Here is a 17,376-nt window from a genome sequence, read left to right as displayed (position 1 = left end):
AGCTTGTTGCTGAGGAAAGCTGATAATTAAAATGAACAGAAGACTCCTTTTGTGTTTCGGGTTCAGTAAGAAGGCATTGAAGATAATCTTCAATCGATAATGACTGGCACCCCTTAGTGAAGAGTCACCAAGGTGAGATCGCGGGTTCGACTCTTACAGTAATATACCAAAATTTTCCTTGAATTGATTCTTATTTTTTTATTTTTTTATGCCTATGCAGTTTAGATTGAACCCGTTTGGCTAATATTATATCTTAAAACACCTCTATTTTTTGAAAATTCAAGATGAGAAAAAGCTATGACACGCCTCTGAATCAAATTTATGCCTAGTACAGAAATCATGGTAATGTTCAACTAACCAAAGGATGCTTGCCCTACTGGTGGATTAGTGATTACAGTAGCTGAGGACCAATAACCACGAAGTATGAAGGAATTAACGATATTCTGGGTAAGAGTTGAATTCAGTTCTTTCAAAATCTGCCACTGTAATAACGAGTCAAGAATTCAGTTCGACACCAAGACCTAGCATCACATATCATGGCGTTTGATATTTTTAAATTTTGAATGGAAAACAAGTTACTTTATGAAGAAATAACTGTCTAAATTCCACAGAACAAGTTGGTTGATACAAGAGAAGATGAGGGGAAAAAGGAAGCGTGTCTAGTACAGATCCAGGCGCCTGTTATGTTACCATGGGAAGAACCACAGAAAAATCAATGGGCGAACTGAATGCAAAATAAACGGTCATCCAATGTGTATCTCTACTCAGTTCCAGCTATCTTCTTCTTCACTGCTTCAATATCTGAAGCAAGTTCTTTTCTGCTAGACTGGATATAATAAATAAAAAATAAAAAAATTAGTATAATACATAGTGTAATATGACAATTACAAAACCATCTGATCTGCTCAAGAATGTTTGTTGATTCTCACAAACTGTGGTGTTTGAAAACCCATCTTATCAAATGGAAATAAGTATTGCAAATGGAACACTTACTGAAGCAACCGTATAATTATCATAATGTATCATATTGTACGATGATTTGATTTGAGCAATGTTTTTCAGATTTTACCTTGAAAAGAAGGTATCGGTAAACAAACCATCCAGTGTATCCAAGCCCTACTAACTCCATTATCTTTGGAAGCTGGCAAGAGAAAGGCAATGCATTCCAGAGATTACAAGGGCCAGAAACAGTCATTTGAAAATTTAAGAGAAATGATCAAAGGGGTAGAAATCATCAGAATAATTTGTTCCAGATTACAAGACAAAGCAAGAAATTATTCATGCATACCAAAGGAACCGAGTTGATGGCGCCAACCACAATTGAAGATAACCAGACTGCAACTATTGCACCACCTCCATAGAGAAGTACAGTGGACTTATTTTCAACTGCATCCCACTATTTACAAAAACAGATGCAGATTTCGATTTAGAGCTCACTAGTGGAATATAATCGATAGAGAAAATAAGCGACAATCTAACAATTCGCCAAAACACAGTTCAAATTTAGTGAGAAAATTGTCATGTGGAAACCGATCATCTGACCATCTGTCTTATTTATAACTAAATACTACAATCCAAGAGGTCTGGGAAGGCTTTCACCTTTTCTTTCAAGTCTTCAAACACTTGTCCAACCTCAGCGGTGCTCTCTTCAGTGGAAGAGGCTCTAATCTGATGCAAAGAAAACCTTTGTGGCTCTGTTTTGAAGAAACACCAACAAAAAGCATCTGTACAGTTAACAATGAGTAGAGTATAATGTTACATGATTAATTTCTTTTGAGACACTATTGAATGTCCAGATAAAATTAGAACATCCAAGTGATGAACAATTAGAAGAACCAACATTATTTCATATTTAGTTCAGGAACCTTTTGTTTTTTTGTTCCTTCTTTCTTGGTGTCTCTTTTTTTTTTTTTTTTTTTTGGGGGGGGGGTGTTGGGGGAGGGGAGGTTACTGGAAGGACAGTTTCTTTTGTCAAAACAAGAAACCTACATGGATAAATCCCTTAAAAATACAGTAACCACATGAATTAAGCCAATGGTTGACAAAATATAATATCAGGAGAAAAAGTAAAATTTATAGACATATCACATTTAGTAACAGAAGATAAAGGAGATGTTGAACTTAAAAATGCTAAATATCTTAAGCTGAACAAAACATTGTCACTGAGTTTGCTTATATTTTATTTGAAGATTAAACATGTTTAACAAGGTTGAATTTGTTTGGATTGCAGATTCCAGAGTTTATGCACTCTGTCTTCTTTTGAGTTCAAGTTCGAAATAGTAATTAAGCTTACTCCAAAGTCCAAATCCCCATTGAAGGACTTAAGGTTTGGAAACAGATTTTCCAGTGACCGCACAGTATGAAGCGCATTACTTTTGGAAAGCCATCAAAAGATCAACAGGGCCTTGGCACACACAATGAGTTGAGGTTTAAGAAAACACAAAGTCACCAAACTTACTGACCTTAGCTCCTTAAGTTAGTTGAAAGATTCCAACCCACTCTGGATTCATAAAGAAAGAGGGAGGGAGGGAGTGTTGGGGGGGGGAGAAGATCTTTAATTATATCAAGAAAGACGTAGATTAGAAGCTTCCGTTGATCTTAGGGGTTAAGGGAGGAGAAAGGAAGAAAGAAAGGACCCTTTTCCTTTCTTTAATTACATAAAGAAAGACTATAGATTAGAAGTTTCTGTTGATCTTAGGAGTTAATTGGGCTCGGTTCCTTCTATGCTTTGACATAGCCAGGTCTGGAAATAACCGACTGTTAAGGTATCAATCTCTATCTCGACTTCTTGAGGTGCAAATTAGAGCAGAAATTGCAAATTGAGCAAATGTACATTTACCCTCTACCATACGACTACTGGTGCATTAATCCTACTCGATGAAATGCTTCAAAGAAGAGAGAAGGTGAAGAGGAAGTGATTTACCTGAGAAGTATTTGTACGAAATGGAAGATGATGAAGCGATAGGGTGAAGCGGTGGAGAAGGCAGGGGAGAGCAAAGTGCAGACTTCCTGACCGTGGGAAGACGAGCACCCAAACCTGCAACCGCCATCGTAGAGACGCTTGCGTACGCCATCGCTGCCATGGCCTTCAACAAGATCAACTTTCACAGCCCCTCTCTCTCTCTCTCGCTCTCTCACGCTCGAAATCACTTAACGTTTCTCTTTGTCCGTCCGACGACTCGTTTCTCGTGGTCTTTCTCGTCCCCCATCTCAACGTTCAACCTCATCAGCTTTTTTAAGACACGTGGCACCAAACTGCTCTCTGATTGGTCTCTTCTCTATCTTTAAAATTCCACGTTTGCATCCGCCACTCACCCAATTAGTCATTAATCATCTCATTGATCTCAGATATTAATTTAAAATACCTAAATTACCCTGTTGCCCACCGAACAGCCCTCCCTCTCCAATAAGTAATCAAATTCGAATAAAATAATATATTCAAATTTTACTTGATATCTCTCCAAGGGACATTTTAACACTGATTAAGGTTTAAACCAGCTAACTCTAATTAATAGGTTGAACTCACTCTAAATCCCACATTATTCATCACCAATTAACCAAATTATAGAAAATCTATTAAATTCGACACTAATTTTCTCTATTAAGTTCAGAAATTAGTAATTGGCATTTGATTAGATGCACAAAATTCTGGATTTGAATTTGATACTTTCTATAGATTTTCACTAGAAATGAGATAGGATTCTGAAGGCGGTTTTGGTTTTTGGATTTGGATACAGATGGTGATAGATGGTGATGGATTCGAGATTCGCCGAATCTGATCCATTTACAACCAGTCGATTTCGGGGTTTGTAAATCGCCTAATCCAATCGGCAGTGAACCGTTCCGATTCCAATCCAACACGTAAATTATTTTCAGTTCTGAGAAGAATCCGAGTTTCGCAATCCGTCCCCTACCCAGCTCCTGCAACGTAGCTGCAACGAGTAAAGTAAGTTCCGTAATAGCTTGTTCATGATTCTGCTCCCCACTTCCGTTTATTGTAGCTTAGTCTGGATGAAAAACCCTTTTCAAATTTTAATGGTAACCGTTTCATCCGCACTGAGCTTCGTTGTCATCTGTTTTTCTAGCTTAACTAACCATTTCTTTCTCATGTTTAGAGATTCTTTGCCTTCCACCGATCTGGCTTTACATTTTGAGAAACTGAAACTGAAACGTAATCTTAACGGAGGGGTTGTGACTTTCCAGAAGTTGATTCCTATTTTACCGCAGTCGCAGCCACCAAATGCGTTGGTAATTGGACTTAGAAAATGGAAGACCCAGTTTGGTCTTCTTTTTACAGATCATCATTAGCTACTCTCTTGGTAGAAATATGGGGGAAGGTAACAATGGCAACCCTACTGATCCGTTTTCCACGGTAGTAGAAGCTGTGTGGCAAACTAGCCACCTCTTCTACTCGCTTCTCCAGCTTTCTCTTTCTCTCCCATGATTTCCGACCATCGTTGCAGAACTGAGCACTGAGCCCAGGCAGGATTCATCACCCTTTCTTTCTTTTGTTTTCTGTTGCTTCTTCTTTTCCTCCTTTTTTAATCTTTTTCTTTCTCCCCGTTCTGGATTGAAATCATTATGTATTGGATTTAATAGAGGAAGAGCATCGTAATTTTATTATTCTTCTTGGAATCATCATTAGCTTGATTGCTCTTTATGGGTTGGATCCCATCATAAAGCGACAGAGTTCATTATTGCAGTTTGTTCTTCAGAGACCACCCAGAAGCAGCAAAGCTGCATTTTTCATTGCATAAAGGTGGAGGAATGGAATCGGTGAGATTAATTATATTGGATTTTGGTAACTGCTCATCCATTTATTAAGAGGGGTTTCCTTTCCTTTTCCCTACCATGGATTGTAAAAGGTTGTGTTTCATCTGTACCGTTTCCTCTCTGTTCTTTTCGTCCATTGCCCAAAGGTTGCAGAACAATTCTGCTCGCATTTCTTTAGACGCTCTTGCTGAACACTATTATGCCTCCACATCACTTGCTCAATCTCACTCTGGCGTCCTATACAATATTTCTCTTCCTGCAAACTTATCAGGTATGGAACTCTCAGTTGTGCGGCTCAGGAGCGGTAGCTTGTGGTACAAAGGAGCCAACTATAGTACTTTCTGGTTGCCACCCAGAATCATTGCTTCACCTTTCGCCATGAGAATAGCTATAGTTTTCCAAAACCTGGGCAACTGGTCCTCTAATTACTACCGTGTACCAGGCCATTTATTGGTAACTCCTGTGATCGGTTTCAGGGCTTATAATGACTCCAATTTTACCTCGAATGTCATTCGACCGATCGATCTCCATGTGACGGGGGATCCCATTTTAATTCGTTTCCCTAAGTTGCAATTGCCTCCAGGGATGAATTGGACTGCAAGGTGTGTTAGATTCAATGTAGATGGAGTGGTGTTCTTTACTAACATGACCCTTCCCAGTATGTGTTCTGCACGCAATTCAGGCCATTTCTCCATTGTTGTTGAACAGCCCAAAAGGAAACCGAGGAAGTACTGGAAGCTGTGGAGGTGGTGGGTCGTAGTACTAGTAGTTCTGGGTGGGGTTGTTGGATTGGTTTCAGTATGTGTGGCTTGTATTCTTGTTGTGAGACACTTGAAAGCAAAGAAAATCAGTAAGATGGAAAGAAAATCAGATCAAGGTGAGACTTTCAGAACAATCTGGATCGGATCAAGTAAAATGCCTACAGCATCGGTAACGAGAACCCAGCCAGTGCTTGAGACTGGTTATGTCCCATGATTTATTTATTTATTTATCTTTATTTTTTTCTTTCTTTCTTTTTTTTTCTTCTCCTTCATCGATTACTTAGGTAGAGGATTTTTGTATGCATGTACAGATGGAAAAAGGTGTTTTATGTGTTCTGTGTTTTAGGGAGGCAAAGAATTAGTGTAGTATCCTTTGATTTTTTGGGAGTAAAGTTGCAACCAATTGTAATTTAGTGGCTGAATTCAAATTGAGATGGTTGGGGCCAAGTTCTACATTGTTTTGACTGATTTTGATGACTCCCATTATCTCTTTTAAAGGAGTTATACCATTGCTCATTAATGTGCATGGATAATCTTATTGATATTGCACTTCTAGGTCGGTTCCATTAATTAAATGATTACAAATTGCAACTTGTTTTAGCAACTGAATGACATGATCATTTCTGTCCACCTAAATGCTGGCACTGAAATTATTTTCAATGTCTGCAAATGAAAAAAGGATAAACTATTTGCAGCTTTCCAATCTGCAGCCCTTGTATCCCTTCTTCCCAACCTCCATACTGTAATTGACACAAGACGTCTTTCCTTTCTAGAATATAAGAGAACTCTTCAGTTTTCCTTTTCTAGAATAGTTGCAGAACAAGAGAAACTATTCAGTTTTCTTTTTCTGCTTGTACCCATTGCCCTGTAGATTTCACCTTTTGGAGGAGCGATTACTTTCCCCTTATAAAAGCAAAAGTTGAAATTTTTTACCAATGTTAACTACAGGTGGGTAAGATGGTGTTCTCTACTGGGTTTCAAGTCATGTCAGTAAAGATATCTTTATAAACTGAGAACACTTTCTCGGTTGAAAATTCTTCCACTTTACTACTTCTGGATCGGATCGAAGAGGAACCCTTTTCTGAAACCCCTAAATTTGCCACTGAGAATTATATTCCCTTTCAGTCTTGCTCATTGCAACCGGCTAATCGAAGAAGATTTGATATTTCTGAGAAGAATGAAATATAGAGGATAAAACCCTGCTTAGTCTTTTCTTCTGATTTAACTCAGTCTCTTGGCTCGCCCCAGGCTCAATCATGTGTTCAATTCTAATAGAGTATTCGTGCAGAACCGATCGTTCTCTTCCTATCAGCAATGCTTTCCTCTGGTTAATGCAAGATGAAGCTCAGGAGAAGAACGGCATTAGAAGTGATTCAATTTTCTTTACAGCAAAGATGAATTCCATTTCCCCAATCAAATAGTGGAAACCCATTCGTTTAGCATCAAAGAAGAAAACAAAAGATGAACAGAAGGGCAAATATTGTCATTCTGTAACATATAAAAGGAAAGAGATAAATGTGAAGCTCTCTTCATCCTCTGCGTTTGATAGTAAAGCTAAAATATCTTCTCCTCTGATTGCCTTTCATTAGCTAATGATGATTCGCTGATTGGAAATGTGACCAGTATTCCTTGACAAGCTTGCCAAACAATGACCCTTCTCTCGTCATCAATGTTGTGGGCTCATCATACTCCACTACTTTACCTGAAAAGAAAATAGGAGGTTTAGAAAACTAGGAAACAATCAACCAAGTATCTGTCAGAACAATTTCAAGATATCATTCTCTTCATATGGCAGTGACTCTTCTATGTTGCTCACTAGATAGGCTGGAGGTTGTGTAACTTACCATCAGCCATGGCAACCACCTTTGTGCAATCCATTATAGTTGGTATCCTATGAGCCACAGTAATAACAGTGCAATCTGCAAATTCAGTCCTTATGGTTTTCTGGAGTATTGAATCCGTTGCAGTGTCAATTGATGCAGTAGCTTCATCAAGAACCAATATCCGGCTTCTTCTTAATAGAACACGGCCTAAACAGAATAGTTGCCGCTGCCCCATGCTCCAGTTCGATCCATCTTCGATTACTGTAACGTTTTATGGTTATGATAAGCTTCAGAGCTGATAAGGAAGAATAATTGAACAGGGTCTTACCTAAAGCATCCAGACCCTTGTCCTTCTCTTGTACAGCCTCTTGAAGCTGGCATTTCTTAAGGATCTTTCAACAATGCATAGAGATAGGAGTAGTTAGCTTTAGTAAGTTCAACTGAAACTGCTACTGATGATGAGACAATCAATTTTTCAAATAAATAATAATTCTGCCTAACAAGGAATTAATTTTCAAAGCTGTCACAATCCAGGACCTCTGTAACAGCCAACAACTAGAGAAGAAAGAAGAAACAGAAGAAGAAGACAAGGAAAGAAAGGCATCACAAGCTTAAGAAGGCATGCGATTAGGTTGCTTTTTCTCCTACTTGCAGGATCTATTTTTAAAATAATAACTGATAAAAGATCAATTTGCCCTTCACAAACTCATGGCAGAATTACGAATTTGAAGGAACCAAAACAGCCCTACTAACTAAGTGGAACAAAGAGACCATAATGCCCTCACCAGTTGACAATAGCTAAATTCTGGACTTCAATAGAAGTCATTGGTTTATATATTTATTTATTTATTTTGCATTGCCCAAACCAAACCACCAAACGAGGGAAATGTTGTCTATATTCAAATGGGTTGTCTTACATTGATAAGAATTTGACATTTCTATCAAGTTTATGTACTATGTTCAAGAGTTTCATTGGTCAAGCCTCCAATTTTAATTCAAGTCTACTTTAGCGAAATAGCAAGGCAAGAATTCTGTTTTAATACCCAATCAGGCTTGATCAAAATCTGAGGTCCAAACAATTTCACCCTAACATTAATAGATTTTGCCTTTCCAAATATGAAACTCAAGCATTCAATGGAGAACTACTTCATTATGTGGTCACACAGGTTTCAGCGCAGTCAACACTGTAAATTTTAGTTTTGAATGCTTCACTGGTGGAACTGCAGTGACTGCTCTCTAGTGTTGAAGAAAAACAATAATATCAGCAATTTAACCTTACTGATAACAGAACTCCTGGAGCCACAGTGGATTAAAAAGTTAATAAGTACTACAACTACCTATGGTTTCAAAAGAGAATGTAATCCCACAGCAAGAACACATTAAGAGCAGACATACCTCCCATATTTCCTTGTCAGTGTATTGTGATAATGGATCCAAATTGTATCTTATGGTACCATTGAAAAGAGTAGGATCTTGAGGTATGATCCCAATACGTGATCTAAGATCATGAAGCCCTATCGTGGAGATGTCAAGATTGTCAATGATGATATTTCCATCTTCTGGTTCCACAAGGCGAAACAGAGCATTGATCAGTGTCGTTTTCCCACTACCAGTGCGGCCAACAATACCAATCTTATGTCCTCCTTCAAATGTACAGCTGATCCCAGAAAGAACAAGTGGAGTATCGGGCCTATATCTGATCTGGTTGATTATGGAGTATCTTAATATGTTATTTTCATGGATAATAAAGCTGAAATCACACTCATGCATAGCCAAGTTCTCATAGATGAGTTACCTTCAAATCATGGATCTCCACTTTCCCCACAGCTGGCCAACTTGGTGGGGGCTGGTTCTCTTCTATGATTTCAGGAGCTTCACTGGGTATATGAGTGTACTGGTTTAGCCTCTCAACAGAAATGATGTAATTTGCCAGTGTACACTGGTTTTGAATAGAGTTGATGAGGGATATGTTCAAAGAAAGACCATAAGATAGTGCCAATCCAACAAACCCTGTTGTCAAGTATTAGTAACCAAAATAAATGTCCAGTGGGTGATTTCATATGCAGGGACCAGTACTAAGTCCAATAAATGTTTCCAAAAGGCTGTACCAAGCTCCACAAACTAATTGTTTTCAAACATTAAAGCAAAGAGTTGTTCCACTTTCCTAAAAGTAGATTTGTCATCCTACCATCTTATGAAGTTTTAAAACGTGGTTTCTTAGTTACCAAAAAAAACATGGTCTCTTAATATTCAAATATATGCATAATAATACAACAACAGCATGGAGTTCAAGAACATATGTCAAACCCTATATTTTGAAAAGCAGAAAGAAGTTCGAAGTGGGAATCCAAATGCATTAGTTAACCCCAACTTAGCAAAACGTTAAAAAGGGAAGTCAATAGCTGATATTTTGTTTTTCTTTTGAGTCCTAATTATTCTATTGCTTCAAATTAGGGAAATGAAATCAGTCTTCTAAGGTTAATTTAATTTAATTATTATGTTTTCTATAACAGAGTTCTGGTTTATTTTCCCAACAAGAATTTGATCAGTGAATGTACAACGAGCTAAAGACCTAATTAGTGCCTCCAAACTAGGACAATATTTCAAATTCAGGAATCTGGTTGGGATATGAAGATTTATGAGGAATATAACAACCATAACTGCCTAAGCAAGACAACAATAGACAATCACCTGAGCCAAAAGTTCTTGGAGGAAGCAAAACCATAGCAAGTGCTGAGGAGGAAAGAACAGTTGCACCCAAAAGTTCTAAACGTTGGATTAACCATTCATTTGCTGCAAAATTATGGAAGAATGGGCTAGCATTTCTATCAATGACATCGAAATTCTTCGCAAAAAAGCGGTCCTCATCATCAAATGCTCTGATTGTCATGGCTCCAGCAGCAGATTCTGCCAGATGGTTTGCTATAAAAGATTTTGTTGTCCCATTGATCCGCATAAGCTCTTTTGCAGAAGCTAAGTAGTATTTCTGTAGGTTAAAACCAACATCCAGCAAAGTTAGTTTCTGAAAAAGGATGATTGAATAACAAAAACACCTAATCAAAACACCAGGAAGGAGAAGGGGAAGAATGAATCTTTGTAATTTCTCTTCTTTTATTCATCTATTTCTATATATGGAGCATCTGCAATTGACTGTGCACCTGTGGGATATTTGCCAGGTCCCATGTACGATTGCAACTAATCTAATCATAAGTGTTATCGTCTCATATATGCAGATTTCTTTACCATTCATTCTGATTATCTTCCAACAGAATAAAGTAAATCAGGTAGCTCTGAATTATGACCGTTTAAATGAGGTTGCAGTTGTCTTCACAAGATAATGTTTATTGTTTTGTTCATAGATGTTTGATGGGAAGTTTCTGCAAGTTTTGTAACTTATAAGGTATCCACGATTCGCCATGGCCTAGTTAATGTCATTACTTATAACTCCCTTGATTTCATATTACATATCCTCATGGCTAGGCAACAGAGAGTGCATCATTAGACCCCGGAATTCAATAAAGATAATTCTACTTACAACAGTATATCAAATTTTATAATGGTGATACCTGCAAACGTAGTGCTGTGTAAATCACTGGTAGGGAGACAAATAGAACCTGCCAGGTTACAACAGCCAATGTTCCAAGACCTACACAAGCATTTGTGGTCGAACCAACAGTGGATATTAAACTGAATGGGACATCAAGGTCTACAATACTCAAATCAGAAGAGACCTGTACAACAGAGCAATATAAGTCTCTTAAAATTTTCTTTAGACATGCTAAATCCATTGTTAAGTTCTATGAAGGAGAGACTCACCCGACTCAATATCCTTCCCAGTGGAGTTGAGTCATAAAAAGACATTGGTGCATGGAAAAGAGAGTCTAATAACTGAGAAAATATGGACTTTGATGATTCAATGGACAAAACAACTACAAAAAGTGATCTAAAGAGCAAAAAGAATATTGAACCACATCCAATCCCCAAGTATACTGTTATCAGCAAAAACTTGCTAACATGAGGATTCTGGACGTTAGCAGCCATCCAAGAGTTCTGAGATATCTGCCCAGCAGCAAATATGATATGACTAACACTTGCTATTGTGAAGTACAAGAAGCCTTTATTCTGTTTTAGATATTGTATATAAGGATTAAACCCTGTATCTCCAGTTTCTCTTTCTTCTTGTTTAATCAACTGATCTCTTGTTGCTTTGATCTGTTTCTCAGTGTACGTCGTCCTGATCTCTGTGGAAGTAATCTTACCCCTCTGTAGAGAAGAAATCTCAGCTAGCCTTTCAGAACCTGCATTGTCTTTGTGTGCATTGACCAGATCCTGAAATTCTGGAGAACACGCTAATAATTGGTAATAAGGACCATCATGTAAGATTTCTCCATCAGACATTAACTGCCAAAAAAATAGTACTTTGTCAAAATAACTGCACAAAGTTATAGATATGCTTTCAGAATATATGCAAGAAGGCTATAGAACCACTCCTTGTTCTTTTAAACAATACCAATCTAAGTATCCATATCCATCCATGTAGGATCAACAACCTATTTGAAGTTAAGTGCATGTATTAAAAGATCGATTTATCAAACTACATGTGTGAAACCATTATTTCTTCCCCAATCCTTGATTCAATATTTCATCTTTTGGGTTTCATTACAAGAGTTTATGGAACAAGCTGGATCAGTTACATGCAGCCACTAGTTTTCTTGGGTATATAGACGCAGCAAGGAATTTCATGATTTCTATAAGAAAACATTAGTTATGGTCAAACCATTTAAAGATTTGAGTTTTTTTTTTTAAAAAGAGAGAAAAAAGAAAAGAAAAAAATCAATATGAGTCATCTTAGTAAAGTCTACTCAAGCTTTGACCATGGCCCATTATTTCATGGCTAATCCATTCCCATATTACTGATGTTTTGGGGCTACAAGGAGATACTCTTTATAAATAATAAATAACAAATACCACATTCTCCTCCTCTCTACTCCAACCTCCTTCCTCTCTCCCCCAACACCCCCCCCCCCAAAAAAAAAAAAAAGGGAAAAAAGGGAGAAACTCAGACACACAATCGGAAAGAAAAGAACAACAACAAGAAGACACCTTGGGCTGAAATCCTTTTGGTAACAGAAAGTAAAAATAATCCGAGAACTGATTAGTACTAAAATGCAAATCAATCATTAACTTACCAAAATAGAATCAAATGCAGGAAGGAAATCAACTTGGTGGGTTACAAGTAAGACTGCCTTCCCCAATAGAGCTCCCATCACATATTCCTGCCATAAACAATTTTGACAGTCAATATCAGACAATAGCCAAAAAGACATAATTTAATACAGGTAATAGTGGTGTTTACATTAAATAGGCTTGTGGCAGTATGTGCATCAACCGCACTAAATGGATCATCCAGAAGATAAATATCTGCATCCTGATAGAGGGCACGTGCAAGTTGAATACGCTGCTTCTGACCACCACTTAAATTAACTCCTCTTTCCCCTATTTCAGTCATATCACCAAAGGGTAGCATCTCAAGGTCCTTTACCAATGAACATTTCTCAAGCACTTCATGGTATCTTTGTTTATCCATGGCAGAACCAAACATAATATTCTCCTGTATTGTTCCTGTTTGTATCCATGCCATCTGTGAAACATATGCGACCTTTCCATAAACTTCAATCTGTAAAGGACGAGGAAGAAAAGCTAATAACTCCATGATTGCTCACATAATTTGCTTCAGAACATAATAAAAAACTTTAGGCCATTTGAAGTTGATATTCGTAGAGATGTAATTATCTGTCATTAACAAATGGAAACGAGATCTGAAAGTCTCCATTACAGATTCAATGACCATTAAAGTTGGTGAGCCTTGGCACAATTGTCACGTTGTGCCATTGCAATCATCAGGCTGCAGGTTCAAACATGGAAACAGCCCTGCCATGAAGCAGAGGTAAAGCTGCAAACACTTGTCTCTCCAGACCCCGCATAGTTGAAGCCTCGGGCATTCGGTCACTTATTGACCATTATGGATGTAGTTTCTCACAAAAGAAGATTCCATAAGACATACCCATAAATGGTATTCATTAGAAATCGACAAAGCATACACAAAATGGAATGCAAAATGCATATGAAGTGTTAGGTATGTACTTTCATGACGAAACATATACACATGCGTCACCCTTAAAACCATTGTTTTCTATTTTCTAATGACATGAAAACTTTCAAAGAATGAGGAAGGTATCGTCTCTCCAGAAAGTAGATGTCCTTCATGAATTTTAAATTATATTAGCAGATTCATGCCAATACCCTGGTTAGGAATGGGAGTCAACCTAAAATCTAATGTAAAAACACAAAAGGATATGCTCTCTAATGTCTAATTAAAAAAAAATTGAGAAAATATGAAACGATGGAGTTGCAACTGATATCTAGATTATCACATTAAGATTTTGATCTTATGTAACTGAAACTACAGAAGGAAGTTTCATCCCAATCTAACGAATAAAAATAATAGTTCTAACATAATCAAGAAATTTGCTTCTCAAGTAATAATGGATGTGAGTGAGAAGAACTTACAGATCCCCCCAGAAGTGGAACTTCTCCCAGAATTGCTGCTAAAAGGGTTGATTTTCCAGAGCCAACCTCTCCACAGATAGCCACCTTTTTACCAGGCTTAACTGCTAGACTTATGTTTCTTAATGAAAGCCTGGATGAACTCTCCTCCCATGATAGATTGGCTGACTTGACACAAATAGAATACGTGGATTCCTCAGCTTTATACGTTTTCCTAATATTTTCATTGTGCAACTCAGGTGCCTCTAGAAACTTGACAATTCGTTCAAGTGAAACCTTTGCTTGAATGACCACTCCAATAACATCAGGGATTGATCTAACAGGATTCTGGAGAAGACGTATGGTAGCAATATAGGTGAAAACATTACTAGCATTAAGAGGAATACCAAGGATGTAACAGGCCCAAAAAGTAGCTGCCGAGACCAAGACAGGGGAAGACCAAGACAGAATTACATTGTACGCTTTTCTCATCTGTACAGCTTTCAACCATACATATTCCTCAGTTCTAAATCTCTCTATAACATCCTTGAATCTGGTCTCCCATGCATACAGCTTCAACACCTTCATGTTGACAAGAGCCTCAGAGAAGGCCTTCAGCCTTTCATCTTGAGCTGCCATGAGCTTAGTCTGGAATCTGTTCTGCAATTTGGCCAGGGGAGAGTTGCAGAGGACATTGAGCACTATAACAGCTAGTGCTGCAAATGTTGCAAGCCCCACTGCATGGAAGAGAATCACCAATGCAATACAAAGCTGGAGGGCAGTTGTCCATGTTTGATGAAACCAGAAAGGAAATTCACCAACTCTATAAGCATCCACTGTGACATAGTTCATTATATTACCAGCTGAATGCGTCAGCTTAGCAGCATTTGAAAGTCTAAGTTGTTTCCGATAAATAGCTGCTGAGAGCATAGACCTGACTTTGAGGCCAATTATTCTAGCACGGAAGTACCAATGCCTTTGTGACAACGATTCTAAGCATTTTGCAATGAATAAAGAGATGGCTAATACATAACCTTCATACTTGAAGGCTTGTTTTCCTTCAGCAACATGAATGAATGCATTAAGAAGTAGGGGACCAGCAGACAGTGTGATTATCTTAAGTAACGCAAAAAATCCAGAAATTAGAATATCTTTCCAGTGGCAGGAGACTATTGTCCACAAAATTGATGGTGGGGTAGACAAGTTGGATTCTTTGTGTCTGTTCAGTTGTTCCATGAAGAGGGTGTAACAGGCTTTTGCTCTGTCTAATTCACGTAAGTGGGGTATGTCTTCTTCTTCAAGGGTTTTCTCCTTACCTTTCCTCACTAAGGGATTTAACCACCAGAATAACATTTTACCGATAAATCCAGCTTCAGCATAGGGAGTCACTTTGATATCTGGATCAGTTATACAACTGCCATTGGCCTGGACACTCAGAGGTGTATAGAGAGCAGCACTGGCAGAAGCATCGCCAGTGTCTTTATAGGTGTATAACTTGTACGTGCATAGCAGCAACAGAATTGCTCCGGGCAACAATAAAATATCCAACACAATCTTAGGTGATATCAGTTCCACAATGCTCACAGTCAAAAGAGAAGAAAAACACAGAATTCCTGCAAACACACAGGCAAGAATGGACAAAAGCCTTAAAAATGATTTTGGAAGTTGTTTTCCACGAAGGCTGATGATAAAAGAAAGTAGGAACCACGTAATTCCTTGAAATAACAGCACCAACCACTGATGCAGAGGTAGAATAGTATGCACTTTTCTCAAGTTCTGTTGCAGTATCCAGATCCCATAAGTGAAGTAAATCATCCCTAAACCACCATTAAAAATTGAAGAGAACATCTGAAGAGGCAGGAAGCCTTGGATGCAAGAAGGTGTTTGAAACTTTTCTGGTGATGGTTTTTGGATGAAGTTGAATAACAATATGAACAGGAGTAAGACACTGAAAGCCATTGCAAAGGCATTGTTCATGCATGAGGAAGGAGAAGTGAAGAACATCAAAACAGAACCACATTGCTTCCCACTCTCAAATGAACAATCAGATTCCCCACAAAAAACAGTTAATAGACCCTCCATCATGTAGTTCCTTTGCTTTCCAAATTCTGCATTGACATTGAAGGAAAAGTCAGGAATAGAAACCTTATCTTCTTTTTCTTCCCCAAAAACATGTTTTTGTACATTAACCGAAAGGGGGAAAATCCTATGAAACTGATAATTAATAAGGCTAGAGAAATGATAATTTTGTGTAATTCATTACATACCACTGTTGGACTGAAGATGGCGTATCCTTCATTCTTGCTGTGCTTTGAGATGGTAGTACTTGGAAGTTCTTTAGGAGCACAACTAAGGTGAGTACAAGTACAAAATCCCAGAAATCACAACCACTTTTACCTATCAAGGAGTTTCGGCTCTCCGTAAACTCTAATATCGGATATCCCATTTCTGGGTACATTGTGTATACCCAGAAATCTTCCTAGCTGAAAACATGGAAGACGGAACACAAATCATAATAAAAGTAAAGGAAAAAACATGTATAGATGAGCAGAGAAATCAAAAGAAGCGTCTCAGTACAAGTAATAGAAAAACCACATGAGTTGGAATTCCAGTGCAGCTGCATGAAGCTTACATGTAATGAATCTGATGATAGCAAGTAGTTGTAATTTGTAAATAATTGCTATCAGAGACCCCGAAAAAAAAAGTATATTGTTCTGTAAACTGCAAGGAGAGAAGGAGAAAGAAGGTCGCAAACGAATTGCTCTTCCGAGTTCCAAGCCGCCGAGAAATTAAAAGCAGGGCGAGCTTAGTTGCCGCCACTACTAGCCGCCGCGGCGGTTGGGCTTCGCCCCCGCTCGCTCTTGCATGGTATATGGTTACGCGATTGTTGTAGTTGAATTTCGTCATTGCTCACGTAGGTCAAGAACGACAAACCGATCAAACTTAAAGATTCTCTGATGGTCTTTTCTTGTCTCTGCGTCATTAACTTAGGCGAGATCTGAACTGAGAACGAAGCCATCTGTTTATGTAAGTCCACATGGTTGGTATCACAGAAATATAGACTAGCTTTTCTACTAACAAAGGAAAAAAAGGATAATAAAATATTAAAAGGCATGAGAAACATCATACCATCCATCAAAACTTAGGCCCACATGAGACTCATTAGAGATCCCATCTCTGATTCATTTTGATTTCAGATCATTTATGGGTTAAAGGATTTAGAATAACATTTTAACGCTTCTTTACCACACTCTTAGTGGATCACATCTCTAAATTATTTTACTAATATTCAGACATGGACTCCTCCGTTGTCTTGTGGTGAAGTATTAGGGGAGCACTATCAAGTATATGCTCTTGATAGGAAGTGATTCAAGCTCTCATTTTGTCAGTATTCAGATGTGGATTTCACCCTTAATTGCGTAGTAAAGAAATGTAAAGAGAGTACACACTCTATCCATCATGCACCCAATATG

General features: G+C 38.0%; 3 protein-coding genes across 4 annotated transcripts; 1 reads left to right on the top strand and 2 right to left on the bottom strand.

The window, feature by feature from the left end:
- Positions 1 to 557: 557 nt before the first annotated feature.
- Positions 558 to 3,159, bottom strand: LOC149014185 (protein CURVATURE THYLAKOID 1A, chloroplastic-like). Of its 2 annotated transcripts, none has more exons than XM_089159403.1 (5): positions 2,924 to 3,159; positions 1,600 to 1,724; positions 1,289 to 1,396; positions 1,070 to 1,141; positions 558 to 826 (listed from the first exon to the last, which is right to left on the bottom strand). In XM_089159403.1, the coding sequence occupies exons 1-5, from the start codon at positions 3,081 to 3,083 to the stop codon at positions 761 to 763; spliced, it is 531 nt and encodes a 176-aa protein (XP_089015529.1). In that variant the 5' UTR covers positions 3,084 to 3,159; the 3' UTR covers positions 558 to 760. The 2 variants fall into 2 exon arrangements, with proteins under 2 accessions (XP_089015529.1, XP_089015530.1); XM_089159404.1 differs by having other exon boundaries at positions 1,600 to 1,694; positions 2,924 to 3,157.
- A 1,692-nt stretch (positions 3,160 to 4,851) lies between these two features.
- On the top strand, positions 4,852 to 5,748 carry LOC149014184 (uncharacterized). Its single transcript, XM_089157778.1, has one exon. The coding sequence runs from the start codon at positions 4,852 to 4,854 to the stop codon at positions 5,746 to 5,748; it is 897 nt and encodes a 298-aa protein (XP_089013904.1).
- A 977-nt stretch (positions 5,749 to 6,725) lies between these two features.
- LOC149014183 (ABC transporter C family member 10-like) lies at positions 6,726 to 16,705 on the bottom strand. Its single transcript, XM_089159400.1, has 13 exons — positions 16,536 to 16,705; positions 16,171 to 16,386; positions 13,928 to 16,011; positions 12,714 to 13,034; positions 12,547 to 12,633; positions 11,174 to 11,758; positions 10,924 to 11,088; positions 10,049 to 10,343; positions 9,153 to 9,367; positions 8,753 to 9,058; positions 7,686 to 7,749; positions 7,379 to 7,618; positions 6,726 to 7,236 (listed from the first exon to the last, which is right to left on the bottom strand). The coding sequence occupies exons 3-13, from the start codon at positions 15,986 to 15,988 to the stop codon at positions 7,124 to 7,126; spliced, it is 4,452 nt and encodes a 1,483-aa protein (XP_089015526.1). The 5' UTR covers positions 15,989 to 16,011; positions 16,171 to 16,386; positions 16,536 to 16,705; the 3' UTR covers positions 6,726 to 7,123.
- Positions 16,706 to 17,376: the final 671 nt, after the last annotated feature.

Source organism: Hakea prostrata, chromosome 6 (assembly GCF_041222555.1).
Source record: "Hakea prostrata isolate BN-2017 chromosome 6, UWA_Hpros_2, whole genome shotgun sequence".
Classification (NCBI taxonomy): Eukaryota; Viridiplantae; Streptophyta; class Magnoliopsida; order Proteales; family Proteaceae; genus Hakea; species Hakea prostrata.
This window is presented reverse-complemented; position numbering and strand designations above follow the sequence as displayed.

Coding starts and splice junctions, on each gene's coding strand:
- LOC149014185 (XM_089159403.1), bottom strand. CDS start 3,083: ATGGCAGCGATGGCGTACGCAAGCGTCTCTACGATGGCGGTTGCAGGT. Junction 1,725..2,923: donor TTCGTACAAATACTTCTCAG/GTAAATCACTTC, acceptor TTAACTGTACAG/ATGCTTTTTGTTGGTGTTTC. Junction 827..1,069: donor ACCGATACCTTCTTTTCAAG/GTAAAATCTGAA, acceptor TATTATATCCAG/TCTAGCAGAAAAGAACTTGC.
- LOC149014184 (XM_089157778.1), top strand. CDS start 4,852: ATGGATTGTAAAAGGTTGTGTTTCATCTGTACCGTTTCCTCTCTGTTC.
- LOC149014183 (XM_089159400.1), bottom strand. CDS start 15,988: ATGATGGAGGGTCTATTAACTGTTTTTTGTGGGGAATCTGATTGTTCA. Junction 13,035..13,927: donor TTCCACTTCTGGGGGGATCT/GTAAGTTCTTCT, acceptor CGTCCTTTACAG/ATTGAAGTTTATGGAAAGGT. Junction 9,368..10,048: donor TCCAAGAACTTTTGGCTCAG/GTGATTGTCTAT, acceptor ACTTGACAACAG/GGTTTGTTGGATTGGCACTA.